At 20.5% G+C, this 16,966-nt stretch overlaps 5 protein-coding genes across 5 annotated transcripts; 3 read left to right on the top strand and 2 right to left on the bottom strand.

Annotated features, from left to right (window-relative positions):
* Positions 1 to 1,937: 1,937 nt before the first annotated feature.
* SRAE_X000096900 (Dgp-1) lies at positions 1,938 to 3,746 on the top strand (the record flags this gene model as incomplete). The annotated part of the gene is made up of 1 exon (XM_024645378.1): positions 1,938 to 3,746. One exon carries the CDS (start codon positions 1,938 to 1,940, stop codon positions 3,744 to 3,746), a length of 1,809 nt encoding a protein of 602 aa, XP_024510842.1.
* An 884-nt stretch (positions 3,747 to 4,630) lies between these two features.
* SRAE_X000096800 (Galactose oxidase/kelch, beta-propeller domain and Kelch-type beta propeller domain-containing protein) lies at positions 4,631 to 6,043 on the top strand (the record flags this gene model as incomplete). The annotated part of the gene is made up of 2 exons (XM_024645377.1): positions 4,631 to 4,895; positions 4,956 to 6,043. 2 exons carry the CDS (start codon positions 4,631 to 4,633, stop codon positions 6,041 to 6,043), a joined length of 1,353 nt encoding a protein of 450 aa, XP_024510841.1.
* Positions 6,044 to 8,926: 2,883 nt separating this feature from the next.
* SRAE_X000096700 (Transmembrane protein 104) lies at positions 8,927 to 10,903 on the top strand (the record flags this gene model as incomplete). Its single annotated transcript, XM_024645376.1, has 4 exons — positions 8,927 to 8,974; positions 9,030 to 9,329; positions 9,374 to 10,146; positions 10,465 to 10,903. The coding sequence occupies 4 exons, from the start codon at positions 8,927 to 8,929 to the stop codon at positions 10,901 to 10,903; spliced, it is 1,560 nt and encodes a 519-aa protein (XP_024510840.1).
* A 1,050-nt stretch (positions 10,904 to 11,953) lies between these two features.
* Positions 11,954 to 12,472, bottom strand: SRAE_X000096600 (Hypothetical protein; the record flags this gene model as incomplete). Its single annotated transcript, XM_024645375.1, has 2 exons — positions 11,954 to 12,283; positions 12,428 to 12,472. The coding sequence occupies 2 exons, from the start codon at positions 12,470 to 12,472 to the stop codon at positions 11,954 to 11,956; spliced, it is 375 nt and encodes a 124-aa protein (XP_024510839.1).
* Positions 12,473 to 13,443: 971 nt separating this feature from the next.
* On the bottom strand, positions 13,444 to 15,129 carry SRAE_X000096500 (Glutamate dehydrogenase, mitochondrial; the record flags this gene model as incomplete). The annotated part of the gene is made up of 2 exons (XM_024645373.1): positions 13,444 to 14,919; positions 14,983 to 15,129. The coding sequence occupies 2 exons, from the start codon at positions 15,127 to 15,129 to the stop codon at positions 13,444 to 13,446; spliced, it is 1,623 nt and encodes a 540-aa protein (XP_024510838.1).
* Positions 15,130 to 16,966: the final 1,837 nt, after the last annotated feature.

Genomic DNA, 16,966 nt, shown 5'->3' with positions numbered 1-16,966 from the left:
TATATATAAATATATATATAATATGTATCCCCAATTATTTTAATGTGTTTGTCTTAAATGACGGGTTGGAGCACAATAAAAAAAATTTTTTTCAATCTTTATGTGTTTATTATTTGTATAATATTATGTTTAAGAATAAAAAATTTATTTATAAAAGAATTATTATTATTTATATTATTTTTATCTTTCAACGGATAGATCAAAAAAAAAATTCTTTTCATTATTTAATAGTTGGCCAAGCAATTGCTTTAACTTTTGGAAGTATGATGGTTTATAAAAAAATCTTAAAAAAATACTTTTTTTTTTAATTTTTCTATGCTGATAATGAATGTAATCAGTAAACAAAGAAAAACATGTATAATTTGTATCTCCTTTATATGTTTTATCTCTAATAATTATTACATTGTATATAATATATCTTAAAAATTTATATAACAATTTTTACATATTCTTATACACTTTTATTGTATATTCATTTTATATTGTAAATATTATCAGACATTTTTTTTTATAAAATTTTATTTGATATTTGTTTTATATAAATAAAATATTTTTATATAACATCTTACTATTTTTCTTTAATAAATATAACATTAGTCCTGTTATAAATGAATTGAAAAAAAAAATAGAAAAGAAATAAGGTTAATAAATATTTATATCTATAATTTAAATTTATTATTATAATTTAATAACAATAAATAATATTATAATAAGGGAAAATCGAAAAATGAATTATTTAAAATATTCTTATTATTTTATATTGATTAAAATATTTAAAAAAATTTTATTTTATTTGTTCTTAAAAATTATTTGTTCCTTTTTTCTATTTCATTGATGTAGCGATATATTGTTTGTGTTCTTTATCTCTATAACATATTAACGTTACTCGCTAAAATATTAAATATTTTTCAAAATTTTAAATTGAACACTAAAAGATAAATAATTAATATATTTGTGGCATTTTATCTTTAACATTAAATAAACAAACACATATTTATAATTTTATTAAATTTTTTTTTTCCTCTTTTTTTATTAAGCTTTTTTTTTGTTGTTAAGATAAATATTAATAATTATGATTACTTTTAATGAGATTTTTTATTTAAACTATTCTTTCATTATATTAAATAGTATGTTATTTATTAATGTTTTACATTATTTATTTTATAAAGTTACATAAATAAATATTACAAATGTATAGTTTCTTTAAATCAATTATACATATATTTGTTATAATAATAAAGATAAAAAATTTATCTAATACTACTTTTTTTAAAAAGTTAAATATAATTTTTATTTAAAATTTATTAATTAATAATATTTATTAATTAAAAAATAAAGTAAAATTTATTATAAATATTTTCTAGTGTTTTTTAATCGTTTGTTATTCATGAATAAATGTTTAATGTTTATACTGATATTACTAAAATATATATTTCGAAATAGTTAAGTTATTTAACTATATTATTTCAAAATATTTTATTATATTATTGTATTTAAACCAATACACAATGTAATATCACTTATACCTTTTCTTTTAATTATAAACAATAACATTTTTAAGAAGATTGTTTTGTTAATAGTTGAATAACGTATCTATCTAACTTAAGTTTATTTATATTCAATATTATATTTAATATAATCCATATATTTCAATTCAATAAAAACTTTTTTAAAAATAAAACATAAACAAATAATATTTGATAAAAAATTAACTAAATTTTAAAAAATAATATATTACTTATTAACTTTATATATATTAAATAAGTTTACAATATATGTTAAAATATTTTATGATATTAAAGTAATATTATATTTAAAATTTTTAAAAATAGTATTATTGTATCAATTTTTATTTATTAATTATTTTAATATTAATAAATTTATTTTTTTTTAGAATTGTTTTTAAAAAAAAAACTATAAGAATAGTTTTTAAAGAGATGAATTCTGATGAAAATAAAGCTGCCTTAGTAGCTTCACTTTTTAATAGTAATGATGATTCATTAGAGAGTGAATTTAGTCTATTTGGTGATGAAGCCGCAAAAGAAACATGTCTTGATTCGCAATTCCTTATTAGAATGAATCCAGAAGCTATTCAAAGATATAAAGATCATTTAAAAGAACAATTATTAGCTGGTGAGGGTGAAACAATTATTGAAGTAGGAAAAAGTCTTGAAGAAGAAATGGATGAAGAGAAAGGATTATCACGTGATAAACTTGAAATTGCCAAAAGAAATCACGAATTAATTATAAAAGAAATGGGGGCAGTTAATAAAAATTTAATGACAAAAGTTATGAGAGCAAATAAATGCACAGAAATTGTATTAGTAAGAGAAAAGACAGTTGAAACAGATTTTATTGAAGTTCGTGTGGCTGTTGTTGGAAATGTTGATGCTGGTAAAAGTACATTACTAGGTGTTCTAACACATAATGCATTAGATGATGGTAGAGGACAAGCAAGACAAAAATTATTTCGTCATAAACATGAATTTGAAACTGGAAGAACATCATCAGTTAGTAATGATATTTTAGGATTTGATATTGATGGAAATATTGTCAATAATCCAGATTCTCATAATGGACATTTAGATTGGACAAATATATGTAGAGAATCTGCAAAAGTAATCACTTTTATTGATCTCGCTGGACATGAAAAATATTTAAAAACAACAATTTTTGGTATGACAGGACATATGCCTGATTATTCAATGATTATGATTGGAGCAAATGCTGGAATTATTGGTACAACAAGAGAACATTTAACAATTGCTTTATCATTAAATGTACCAGTATTTGCTGTTGTTACAAAAATTGATATGTGTCCAGAAAATATTTTATCACAAACAATTCAAAACTTAAATAAATTAATGAAAAGTCCTGGCGCTAGAAAAAGGCCAATTATAGTTAATAATGAAAATGATGTTATTGAATGTGCAATAAACTTTTATAATGGAAAAGTTTGCCCAATTTTTCAAGTATCTAATGTTACAGGAAAAAACATTGATTTGTTAAGAAAATTTTTAAATATAATACCATTATTAAGAAAACATTCAACAGATGGGCCACCAGAATTTCAAATCGATGAAATTTATACTGTTGGTGGTGTTGGAACTGTCATTTCTGGAACATGTATATCAGGTGTTGTATCATTAAATGATACAATGTTATTAGGTCCTGATCCAGTTGGTAAATATATAACAGTACCAATAAAATCTATTCATCGCAAAAGATTACCAGTTTCATGTGTTAAAGCAGGACAAACAGCATCATTTGCAATGAGAAAAATACCTAGAAAAGATGTTAGAAAAGGAATGGTATTATTATCACCAACAATAACTCCAATATCATGTTATGAATTTGTTGCTGAAATTGTTATATTACATCATCCAACAACAATAACATTTAATTATCAAGCAATGGTACATGTTGGATCAGTTAGACAAACAGCTCAAATAATAAAAATGGGAAAAGATGTTTTACGTACAGGTGATAGAGATGTCGTTACATTTAGATTTATAAGACATCCAGAATATCTTCGCCTTGGAACACGTTTAGTTTTTAGAGAAGGCCGTGCAAAAGCTGTTGGTAAAATAATAAATGTAATACCATATCAAGGCATAGCACCAATTAAATCATCAAAACCATTTAAACAAAAACAATTAAATCAACAAATATCAAAAATAACTATATCTAAAAATACACAAGGACATTATCAAAAATCAAAATCAACTTTTGCAAATAAAAAATAACATAATTTGAATAAACATTTTAAAAATATACATATAAATATACAATGTATATTTGTTTAATTTTCTTTATATAATATTGGATCAATTTTAAAATTAATGTTCATGATATTTCATTATCATATTTTTGACAAAACTATTGTATTTAAAAAAATAAACTTTTTTTTTAACAATCAATTATATTTTATATTTACATTTTACGTAATTCAATTAAAAATTATCAATTTCTGCCCTCTCATTATATTTATCGTATATTTATCAAATAGAAGATCAAATATTAGTTATTTTAAAATCTTCTTAAAAATTTATCTATGACAATAATTTTAAATTAAAATGACTATTAAATTTTATTTTAAAAGACCTTTTCCATAAAGTTGAGTGTGTTATTGTTATATATATATATATATATATATAATGAGGTGCAGTTTGTTCCACATTCTTTTCGAGTTTAAAATTTAACATGACGTTATATAATAATATCGAACTATAAAATAGTTATTTTTAAAATATTTGCGCAAAATACTTGTTATAACTATTTCCTTTCTTTTTTTTTTTTTGATTTACCTTGATATAAATAATAATCATACTCTACTAACTTTCTTTATTGTTTCCTGCCTACTTTTTTTAAATTTAAAATATATTAGTCTAAATGAATGATATTTTTATCATATATATTTTATTCTTTTTGTTTTGTATATTATTATTATTCAATAATGTTATAATTAAATCTTTTGTAAACTGCCTACCTTAATATGTATATATGTATGTATTAAAACGATAATATATGCATATATTAATTGTTATTATATAAAAATTTATTTATATTTAAAATATTTTTATTATATATTTATATATTTTTTTTAGTGTTATTAAAAACTACTTAAAAAATGAATAATATAAATGTTGAGGATATAACTATGCCATGGGGACGATCAGCTGATCCATTAGATCATCAATTTGGAAAATGGCGTATGGCATGTTTTCAAGATGGTCAAGAAAGCTGTGATAAATCAAAATTATATTTTCTTTATGATTCACAATTAGATCAAAAATGTGACACTACTTATGGATGTCAGGCAACTCAAAATTGTCTTGCTGTTTTTGATACAAATCGTCGTGTTTTTATTGGTGAAATACCATTTTATAGTCAAGGTAAAATAGAAAAATAATTAAAATATATATATTAATATATTAATAATATTATTTTTTTAGGATTAGCTAAAATGATTTTTCCAATAAAAGAATGTAATCATCTTGGTGGAACAACATTAATTTTAGTAACAGAAACTGAAGGAAATGATGGATATCAAATACAATTATCCAAAATTAATTTAACTTCCGATGGAATGAGAATTGATAATCAACCAGTTCCATTATTAGATACACCAATTGTTACTGATAGTGGTTACATCATTACTATGCGTGAAGATCGACCAGAAATTGTTATTATACACGGACCTGGATTACGTGTTGATAGAATTAATGTTGACGGAAAAGGAACTGCTTCTATAGTTGATCGTTTTTCAATTAATGGTGCTGATATTGAACATTTTTATGATGCTTTTGTTAGTCGTGGACATATTGTTTTTTTGTCAGCATCACCTGATGGACACTTAGATTGGAGTCGATGCCATACATTAAACCTTGAAACACGTGGACCAATAAATACACAATACTGTAAACCAGATAATGCTAGGGGTATGCCACCAGCTAGAAAAGAATGTGGTATTGATGCAATTTCTGGATTTGTTTTAGTAGGAGGTGGTGAAATAGAATATGATGAAGGAAATGTTAATAGACTTGTTGATTTTTGGGTTCTTGATCTTGATAACTTTGGTTGGAGACAAATTCCTGCAAATATGCCTGTTCCATTAATTGAACCAAGAATTATAACAACATATTCAGGAAATACATATGTTTGGGGAGATTTTGATGAACCATTACCTGGTATGCCACCACATGGTACACATATTCGTATATTTAAAGCATCTGGAATAAATTTTTTAACACCACCAACATATGATGAAGCAGTACAACACGGAGGAACTGAATATCCATCTTCCAATCCACCATATCCAGCTGGTGGTTCTGGAAACCAACAATCATACACTTCATATGATCAACAATATGGAGGAAATCAACAATATGGTGGACAACAACAATATAGTGGGCAACAACAATATGGAGGAAACCAACAATACGGTGGACAACCACAATATGATGATGGTTCAACAGCACAAAGTGGAATGTATGCTCATTATCCTCCAAAAGAAAAGAAAGATAAATGTTCTATTCAATGAATTGGCAAAAACTTTTGTACAATATATTATAACACAATGTAAAACTTGAATTATTTTCTATTAATTAATTTAGTAAATTAATTTTATCTTATTTAATTTTAAAACAGCATTAATTTTTTCAGCTTACTATTGTTTTAAATAAATTAATTAAGCAATTATCTCGCTCTATTTGACATTTATTTAAAACGTATTCTTAAATTTTTTTTTTTGCAATTATAATTATATAATATTTATACTTGATTTTAATTTTGACATAGTAATTTCCAATATATTTTTAGCTTTATATGATTTATTGTAATACCATGTGATTAAAATTTTTTTTTATAAATATTTTGTACTTTTTTTTATTATTATTTACAACTAGAAGTACTAATTTTTGTAATAATTTTTTTAATGTTTTTAAAAATAAAATACGAAAAAATGTTAAATTTAATTTACAATAATATTTTTTTATTAAAAAAATTAATATTTAATAAATATATTTTTATATAATTTAAACATCATTTAGTAGTAATTTAAATTAAATATTATTTTATATTTAGTTTTTATAATAAGATTTTTATATTAAACAATTATCAAATTTAATTTGCTTTAAAAAGGGAGGGGTAAGCGACCTTGTCATGATATTAATTATCTTTCGTTTATCATGAATTTATATTCTTTTACATTTACTTTCTACAGTCCTTTTATTATATAAGAATTGTAATTTTTGATATATATTTCTATTGAAAAAGGCTTAATCATCATTATTTATATATTTCTTTTTACAACTTTTTCTATTTTATCAAACAATAGAAACTTGTTAATCATTAAAAATATAATCATCATTAACGTAAAGTCATATTTTTATAATTAAATTATAAAATCTTTTCAATTAGTTAACGATAATTTATTTGATTTGACTTTATATATATATATATTGTGAATATTTCAAACATTGTGATATTTTATTTATAAGGCACATGTTTAGATATTTTATAAGGATATATAGAAATATTTGTTTATATATCAGTCACCTTCAATTTATTATGAATTCCCCTAAAATTGTTAATTTAAGTTAATTCTTTTTACCATAAATTTATATTTAAACAATATATTAATATTTTTATTAAAAATTGTAAAAATATTATTTTTAAAAACTAGGATATACTTAATGATTCTTAAATAGTATAATTTAATAATATTAATTGAATAAAGCTAATAATTTTTATTAAAAAAAAAACTATTATATATGAATAAATCATTCTTCTTTTTTTCTTTTATAAATATTATAAATATATTTATGTATTATATTTCTTTTTTTTATTATTTGTTAATAAATATAACAATTACAACTGGAATTATTACTTTTAATTATTTTATTCAAAATACAATTTAAAATAAATATATTTATTTAAAGTTAAAAAAGTTTGTCTATTAGCGTAGTAAAATAAAAGAAAAAAAAAACTTTACCACCATTTATATAACCATTTCTTTTATAATCATAAAAAATGTAAAATTATTTTAATTTAATGACGTTATGTGGATAAAAATTAATTTTTAAATTTAACTGTAACCTTTCCTTAATTGACATATTTTATTTTTTTTAATTTTTATAAATTAATATTGTTGTAATATTATGTTAAATTTAATTAAAAAAAATGTATTAAATTTATTAAAAAAATATTATCTAATTGATAAAATGATTTTAAGTATAAATATCGATATTCATTTATATACAATTTCTGGGACCAAATAAACTTTTTTTTTTCTTTTATCAATTATATATTATTATATACTTACTTTTTTCTTTATATACTATTCATTCTATTTTCTTTTTGCCCATGCATTGACTAGTCAATTATTTGGTAAAATATTTATCTGGATAAGCTTTCATACATTTTAAATTATATATATGTGATACAAATATTTTTAGATATTATATTAAAAATTACGTTATATTTCATAATAGTTTATCTTATAAATTTTTAACATTATAAAATATGTTATTTTTAAAAGTATGATAATATATATATATAATTTTATTTATTATTTAATAGAAATTTTTATCAGGTATCATAAATTATTTAATATCAAAAAATGTACAAAGTTATAATGTTACAATTTTGATAATATTTATCTTTTTCTTTTATACTTATAATTAACATATTAAAAATTATACAACATATAAAATAATTTTTTTTTTATATATTTATTTATAAATAATATATAGTTAAACAATATTAAGATTTTATATTTATATAATAGTTTTGTTAGACTATTTATTTAGTTAGCTCTTTACAATTTACTACTTACATTCTCAATTTTTTTATAAAAGAAAATATGAATAATAATAAAAGTGTTATAGAATAATTTTTATCTTTTTCTAGTAAACAATAAACATGTTAAATATATGTATATAGATTTTTATCATTATTTTAATGTTTTCTAAATATTATTTTATTAACTATAATTTAAAGGTAAAACAATATATTATTATCTAAGATATATTTTTAAAATTATTTTAGATACTTTTTTTTTATTACTTTTTAAAAAGATACATCTATCATAGATTTCTCTTTTCATACTTGTTCTTATCATTATTATACAATAAAATAAACAATTAACTGAAATAAAACACTTTTTTTTTGGTTACATATTGAATATAATATATTTTTTTTGTAGCTTTTTTGAATACCAAGAATTTTATTTCTTTCGTTTCGTGTAATAAAAATTATTTTTATAGTTATTTGTTTACTATGGATAAAGGTTGATGTGAAAAGTGATAATAAATATAATTACCAATATAAATAATATCATTTATTTTATTTTTTTTATAATAATATTAATGAAATAAAAAAAAATTCTTTTTAGGTAATCCTTGTCAAAGAATACCTTATTACGATGGCAGGAGTCACAGATATTGGTGCGGGTCATACATATTCTACTCCAGTAAGTAAAAATTGTTAAATAAAAAAATATTTTTTAAATAATATTTAATTTTTAGATTGGATTATTGTATGTTTTTAATTTAATTGTTGGTACTGGAGCATTAGCTTTACCAAAGGCGTTTCAAACAGCTGGATATGCATTATCAATAACGTTACTTGGAATATCTGCATTTATATCATATATATGTGCAACATTTATTATTGAAGCAATGAGTGTATCTAATGCTTTAATTTGTAAGAATGGAAAATCAAAAAAATTTCAAGTTCAAAATATTGATAATACAAATGAGAATAATGAAAATACAACATTACAAAATGATATGTATTCATATAATATTGTAGAGAAAGTTGAAGTTGTATGTTTTAAATGTTTTAAAAATTATATTTTCTTTTTTTTAAGAGTGAAATGTCAAATTTAATACAAAATCGTTTTGGTGTTTTTTTGTGCTATTTATCTTTAACTATTTATTTATTTGGAGACTTAGCTATTTATTCAACAACTGTTCCAAAATCATTGATGAATGTTATATGTGGTTCTGTTAATGCTACAGTAACAGCATCGGTTGATTCACCATGTTATGATCATTGGCCAATATTTTTTTCAAGATTTGTTATTTATCGTATATGTGTTATATTATTTATAGCTTTTTGTGTTCCAATGGTTATAATTGGTATTACAAAAACTAAATATATTCAATTATCAACATCTATTTCAAGGTGGACGGCATTTTCATTAATGATTGTTTTAGCATCAATTCAATTAATGAAAGAAGGTTCTCAAGGAAAACCACCTGCATTTGATTGGAATAATTTTGGAAATCTTTTTGGTGTTTCTGTGTACTCATTTATGTGCCATCATTCAATTCCATCACTTATCACTCCAATGAGAAATAAATCAAATCTTTATCGAAATTTATTTATTATTTATCTCGTTGTTCTTGGATTCTATGTTACTTTATCAACAACAGGTGCTTTTGCATTCAAACATGCTCAAGATATATATACATTAAATTTTCTTCATGATCAAAATACTTCTCCTATTTATACAGTAATTGACTACTTTTTAGCATTATTCCCAGTATTTACTTTAACAACAAATTATCCAATTGTTGCCATTACTCTTATCAATAATTTAAGAGTACTATTAGAAATGATTGCTGTTCAGGGACAATCGTAAGTATAATTTTTTATTGTCAGTTTAATGACAAACATTTTACTTTTCAACCTATTTTTTGTGGTTGTGGAATGTAAAGCATGTTTCCTTTTTGCATGTTTCAATTATCTTTTTTTTCCAAATTTTTTTTTAATCTTTTTTTTTTTTAATTTAAAGTAGTTAGTCAGTAATGTACTAATTATTTTTATTACCCTTTGGACCGCATTTTTTTAAAAATAGCATTGTTTTATATATGGTGTCTTTTTTTTTTAATTTTATCCCACATTTTTTTTTGTATTTAAAAAGCTTAAAAAAACATGAAGAAGGAAACATTTTAGGTTATCTTCAAATAATGATACTGAAACTGAGCATCTTTTAAGTGATTCTGAGAATGAGGAGACAGAAAGAGAGAGAAGAAATGGTGATAGTGGGTTGACATCAACAACAACTAGAAATAATAGGAGTAATAAATTATTTTCAAATGTATTTATACCATTAATTGCTATTGCATTACCAACAATGTTATCATTATCAACAGAAAATGTCTTATTATTAGCATGTATTACAGGATCCTATCCAGGTGTTGGAGTTCAATTTATTATTCCATGTTTGGTAGTTATTGGAGCTAGAACCGTAGCAAAAAAACAATTAAATCAAGATATCAAAAATAGTCTTGCTAGTCCATTTCAACATGCAATTTGGCCTTATATTGTTTTATTATGGTCAGGATTCGCATTGATAAATGTAACTATCAATTTAACAAACAAAATAGTATAAAAAAGTTGACAAGCGGTTACTTCGTACTATGAACATATATTTGGATATCATATAAAATGGGTTTTTAGTTTATGTACATAAACAACACTTGTTAATTATACGTCAATATTACAAAATTTCTTTAATATCATAAATTTCGTCAAATAATTATTCTCAAAACATTTATTTAATATAAAAATATTTTTTTAAATGAAATAATTATGTTAATTAATTTTAAATAAAATTATTAAAGAATATTTGAAATATAAGAAATTATAAAGCGTTTTTTTTATACACCAACTGAAATTTTTTTTATAAAAACTTTTTAAAATTAATTAAAATTTTACAATTATTTTTTTTAAATATTAAATATCAAACTTATTTTAAAAGCAAAAATTTTAATTACACATAATAATTTATTTTTTATTTGTAATTATAACTTTAACATAATTTTTTTTTCTTTTTAAATACTTTGAAATTTAATATAAAGCAAAATAAAAATAAACTTTTTATTATTTTGAATAAAATTGTCTTTAAATTATAACACTATAATTTTAGATCACTTAAAAAAATTTTTAATTATATATTTACTTATTAAAAACAAGAAGTATAGATTTAAAAAAAATTAACAGAAAATTTTTATCTAAAAATATAATTTATATCGTTTCAATATTATTAAATTTTTAAACATTAAATAAATGTATCTAAAAACAAAAAATTCTAAATAAATAAATATTACTTTACTTTTTATATATACAATTAAAAAATTTTTATTAATTTTTTAATATTTAAATGATTATGACATATATTATAATTTTTTTTCAAATTGAATTAGTTGTTAGTAAACTAGAGATTAAAATTAAAAACAAAATCATATATTATATTATATGTTTATTTATGACAATAAATAGTTTAAAAATGTTTATTTTTTTCTTAAATAAACAATAATTTTATAATATTTAATTCAAATTTTTAAATAAAACTATATTTTTTTTATTTAAAAGTAAATATTTATTTATTAAAAATATGTATTTAAAACTTTTTAAAAATTTAAATAAATTTATATAATATTTAACATTGATACTCAATATCTGTAGAACTGGCAGTAATAATCTGACTAACAATTGCTGATGAAAGAGCTGATAAATCATTTTCAGTTAAAGCTTTAAAAAAGCAATTACTCATATTTTCTAATGCAATAATGTTATTTGTTGGTTGATAGGCAATTGTTATTATTCTAAATTTATCACTTTTTTTAACAATTTTTGATTGATATATTACATCCGAATCAGGTAATGATGTTGTAGTAAGATAAATAATTATATGTGGTTTATATGTATCATTATAGCCAGTTTTTAAAAATTCAGGATTAACTGCCATTTTAATAATATTGCTTAATTGCTTTTGTCCATATGATTGATATCCTTCTATTGGATAATATGAAGAATTAATAATATTTCTAAAAGAAGTATTTTCATAGATTGAGTTAAATGTTGGCAGATTATACCATAAATTATCATCTCCTGGAGAAGATGAATATGCTACATTAACATATTTTGGATTTACTTGAAAATTATTAAATATATTCATTAAAAAATTTGTTAATATATTTGAATATTTGTTAGCTGGAACATTATTTGAAACATCATTTATTAAAAATATATTTGCTTTAATGTTTGACATATTATCGTTTTCATTTACTTTAATTTCAAAAAAATCATTATTTTTTCTTATATTTTCATTATTACATTTATTAGCATTAAAAAATAAAAATAATGTTATTAATATAAAATATAAAGAATAATTCTTTAAAAAAATCATTGTTAAATTAGATATTTTAAAATGAATGAATTTATTAGGCAAAGTATTTTTACTAATCTTATCATTAAATTATATATTACTATAAAAGTATGACAATGATGTTGATTATAAAAATTTTCAAATGATTACTAATATTTTATTATCTTTAATTCACAGTGCAATTTTTTTTATTGATATTGTAATTTTATTATATATATTGTTTATAATTATTTAACATTTTTATATTTTAAAAATAGAAAAAATATATATAATTTCATATACTTTATATGAATCATTTTACTATGATATATTAACTTTAATATTTTTTTAGAATGATATGTTAATAATGTTTTCTTATAAAATAAATGTATTAAAATAAAAAAAAATTAGAAATAAAAAAAAGAAATACAAAATAATTTTTTTAATATAGTTATAAAAAATAAAAAATTTAAATTTTAGTTTTGAAATAATATTAATAATTTTTTTTAATTAAGTATTTAATTTTTAATGATTTAACTTTTTATATTAACATAATTATTTTTGTTATATATCTATATATATTATGTTAAATTTTTTGATTATCACAAAATTTTTATATAATTTTTGTTTTAATTAATAAATTGTAATTTGATATTAAATTAGTTATAAATATTTTATTTGTGATTATAAAAGTTAATTATTTACCTATATTTTTATATTTAATATATAAACAAAAATTTTTTAAAATTAACTTTGAATAACAATGTAGAGATAATTCCTATTTAAGAAAATGTAAATCCAGAAGTTTTATATGTATGATATACTTTTTCAATTGAATTTACATAAGCAGCAGTACGAAGATCCAAGCCAAGATTATATTTTCTAGCTGTTTGTATAATTGCTTTTGCTGATCTATTCATTGAATATTCAAGACCAGAATGTACAATATCTTTTTCTGAAGCACCAGATATTTTATTAGCAAATGCTTCATTTGGATAAATTGGAACATTTTGTCCAAGTGCTTTAGAAATAGATTCTTGAACAGAGTTAAGAAGAAGATTATTAGAATCACGTTCATACTTGAAAGTAAGACGACCATATGATACGTGATTTAAATTTTTAAGCCATTCAAAGTAAGATACTGTTACACCACCACTGTTTACAAACATATCAGGTATGATAAGACAATTACCTCGTTGAAGAAGAATTTTATCAGCTGCTGGTGTTATTGGTCCATTAGCTGCTTCAGCAATAACTTTAGCTTTTATACGATTAGCATTTCCTTTATGAATTGATTTTTCACAAGCAGCTGGAACAAGAATATCACATTGTTCAAACATAAGTTCACCAAATGGTTCAAATGATTTAGCTCCTGGAAAACCTTTAATAGTTTTATTAGCAATATTGTAATCTTCAAGAGCTTTTGGATCAATTCCATTTTCATTGTATATAGCACAATTGTATTCTTGAATTCCAATAACTTTAACTCCATCTCTATGAAGATATCTCATTGTATGAAGACCAACATTACCAAATCCTTGAATAATAGCTGTTTTTCCTTTATATCCAGTTGTAAGACCTACAGCTTTCATATAATCTTCATCATTAATAAAAACTTCCATCCCTTTCCATACACCACGCCCTGTTGCAGATACACGTCCATGAATACCTCCTGAAACAATAGGTTTACCAGTGATACAAGCTGAAGCATCTTTATCTAAATGTCCAGTTGTTTGTGCATAAGTATCAGCAATCCAAGCCATTTCACGTTCTCCAGTTCCCATATCTGGTGCTGGTACATCAACTCCAGGTCCTAAGAAACCTTTTTTTGAAAATTCAATAGCAAGACGACGAGTTATTTTTTCAATTTCATAATCTGTGTATTTTTTTGGATCAATTTTAACACCTCCTTTAGCTCCTCCAAATGGTACATCAACAACAGCACATTTGTATGTCATTAAAGCAGATAATGCTTTAACTTCATCTTCACAAACATCCATTGAATAACGAATACCACCTTTTGTTGGTGTTCTATGTTCTGAGTGTTGTGCTCTCCAAGCTTCAATCATTTCATATTCTCCATTTTCACGTCTTATTGGAAATGAAACATAAAGAACTTTATTTACTGGTTTGATAGCTCCCAATATACCTCTAACATAATTAGTTTTTTGTTCATTACTAATGGAAGCATGTTGATATTCTTTGATAAGAGCTGGTTCAAGAACGGAAGCACCTTTATCAAAATAATATTCAGTCATCTAAACATAATAAAAAAAAATAATTTTTTTATAATTTGTGTTAATAAATAAATTTTTTTTTACCTTAAAGAAAGATGGATTAACCTGTTCATCCATTGGTTTTAATTCATCTTTGATTTGTTCATGTGCATCAAGATTAGATGAACAAAAAGCTCTCTTTGATGAATTGATAACTGCACGTGGAGAAGTAATTGCAAAACGGGAGAGCATTTTAACTAAAAAGAATGTCGTTAAAAATATAATATTAAATATAATATGACTTTCTATTTATATAAATTTTAAATAGAGAGGAGTGATCAACAAAAAGTGAAGAACCTTTTTATGTAATATCAATTGACAATTATCTAAATATGTCGGAGATGATAGAATGAAAGGAAGTACCTAAAATATTTAATGAGCTTATTTATTAACATTCAATTTATTGCTTAAAAATTACTATAAAAATTTAGGGATAACCTAATAAAAAAGAAAAGATAAAAATAAAACATTTGTCACAAAATGACAAATTTATGTAATATAATTTTAATGTTATTATAAAATAATATATAATATTCATAAAATAAAATTATGAAATATTAATATTAATAAAAATTATTAAAAAAATAAATAAAAAACACATAATATTAATATTATTCAATTTTAAATTAAATTTAATTTTAATGGACAAATAATATTGATATTTAAAATAAAATCAAATTATAGAACATTTTAATAAAATTAATTTAATGTGAAATTTTCTTATCTTTTTATATTTATATTAATTTTTTTTTATTTTTTAAAATATATACAATACATATTTCTTATATTTATATTAGACATTGTGGATATAAAATTAAACATTTATAATGTTTGCTAATTCACCTATCAATTTAAGAGCATTTTTTCTTAATCATTTTCTAAAATATCATTTACTTTTATACTTTCATAGAACAATTTTATAAAAAAAAAAAATTTGATCACGTTACAATATTTTACTTTATATATTATTTTAGCATACATTTGTTAAAAAGGAAAATTTTATAATAACAACTGATAAGTAATTTATATCTATGAAAATTTTCAAATTTCTATGATTGAATTAAATTATAAAAGTTAACAATTATGTGTATTATAAAAAAAAATGAAATAAAATAAGATAAAATAAAAAAATATTTTTTGGTTTTATAATATAAATAGTAAATTAATCAGAAACAAACTTTTATATTTTTGATATTATTTTACAATATGTTGCCATGACAAAAAATCTTTTTTTTTTACTTTAAATTTACCCAATCATTATATAAAAAAATATAAACACAAGGTCATTTTTAATATTTAATCATTAAATAAGACATTATTTGCTACTGTTTTAATTATATATTTTAAAATATAATTAAAATTTGCCTATCTATTACTTTATATTAAACATAAAAAAAGATTTCTTTTTTTTTACCTATCATCGATTTTATGACGACATAATATAAAATAATATATATTTTAAATAAAATAAATATGATTTAATAAATAGTTTAAATAAAAATTTTTTTTTTTATTTTTCTTAAGAAAACATCAATTAAAATAAATTAATAGTAAAACAAAGTTTATTGTCAACAAGCGTGTGAGACACACCATATATTTTAACAAAAATTGATAATTAATCAAAGAATGTTGAATGTTCAAAGCTAAAAATATTATTTTTAATGTTAAGGTCGAAAGAATATACATATATTAAATGTTTCTTTTACTTATTATATTAAAAAATTTCAATTATTTAAAATTCCAGTTTTGAAACAAATATATTCTTAAGCTTTAAAATTTAAAATATCACGTTTTATTTATTTATAATAAATTATTACTATTTTATTATACTTTTCATGAATATTAATTAAAAAAAATAAATATAAATTATATTAATTTAATTATAAAAATGAAAGTATTGCATCATTATGATAATAGAAAAAAAAATTAATTTATCAATTACATAATTTCATCATGTTGATTTTATGATTTTTTAATAATTTGTTTATATGAGATTACAATATATAATATAATTAATTTATCCATTTTA

Source organism: Strongyloides ratti (assembly GCF_001040885.1).
Source record: "Strongyloides ratti genome assembly S_ratti_ED321, chromosome : X".
NCBI lineage: Eukaryota > Metazoa > Nematoda > Chromadorea > Rhabditida > Strongyloididae > Strongyloides > Strongyloides ratti.
The sequence above is the reverse complement of the archived record's forward strand: the minus strand, read 5'-3'. Positions and strand labels throughout refer to the sequence as shown.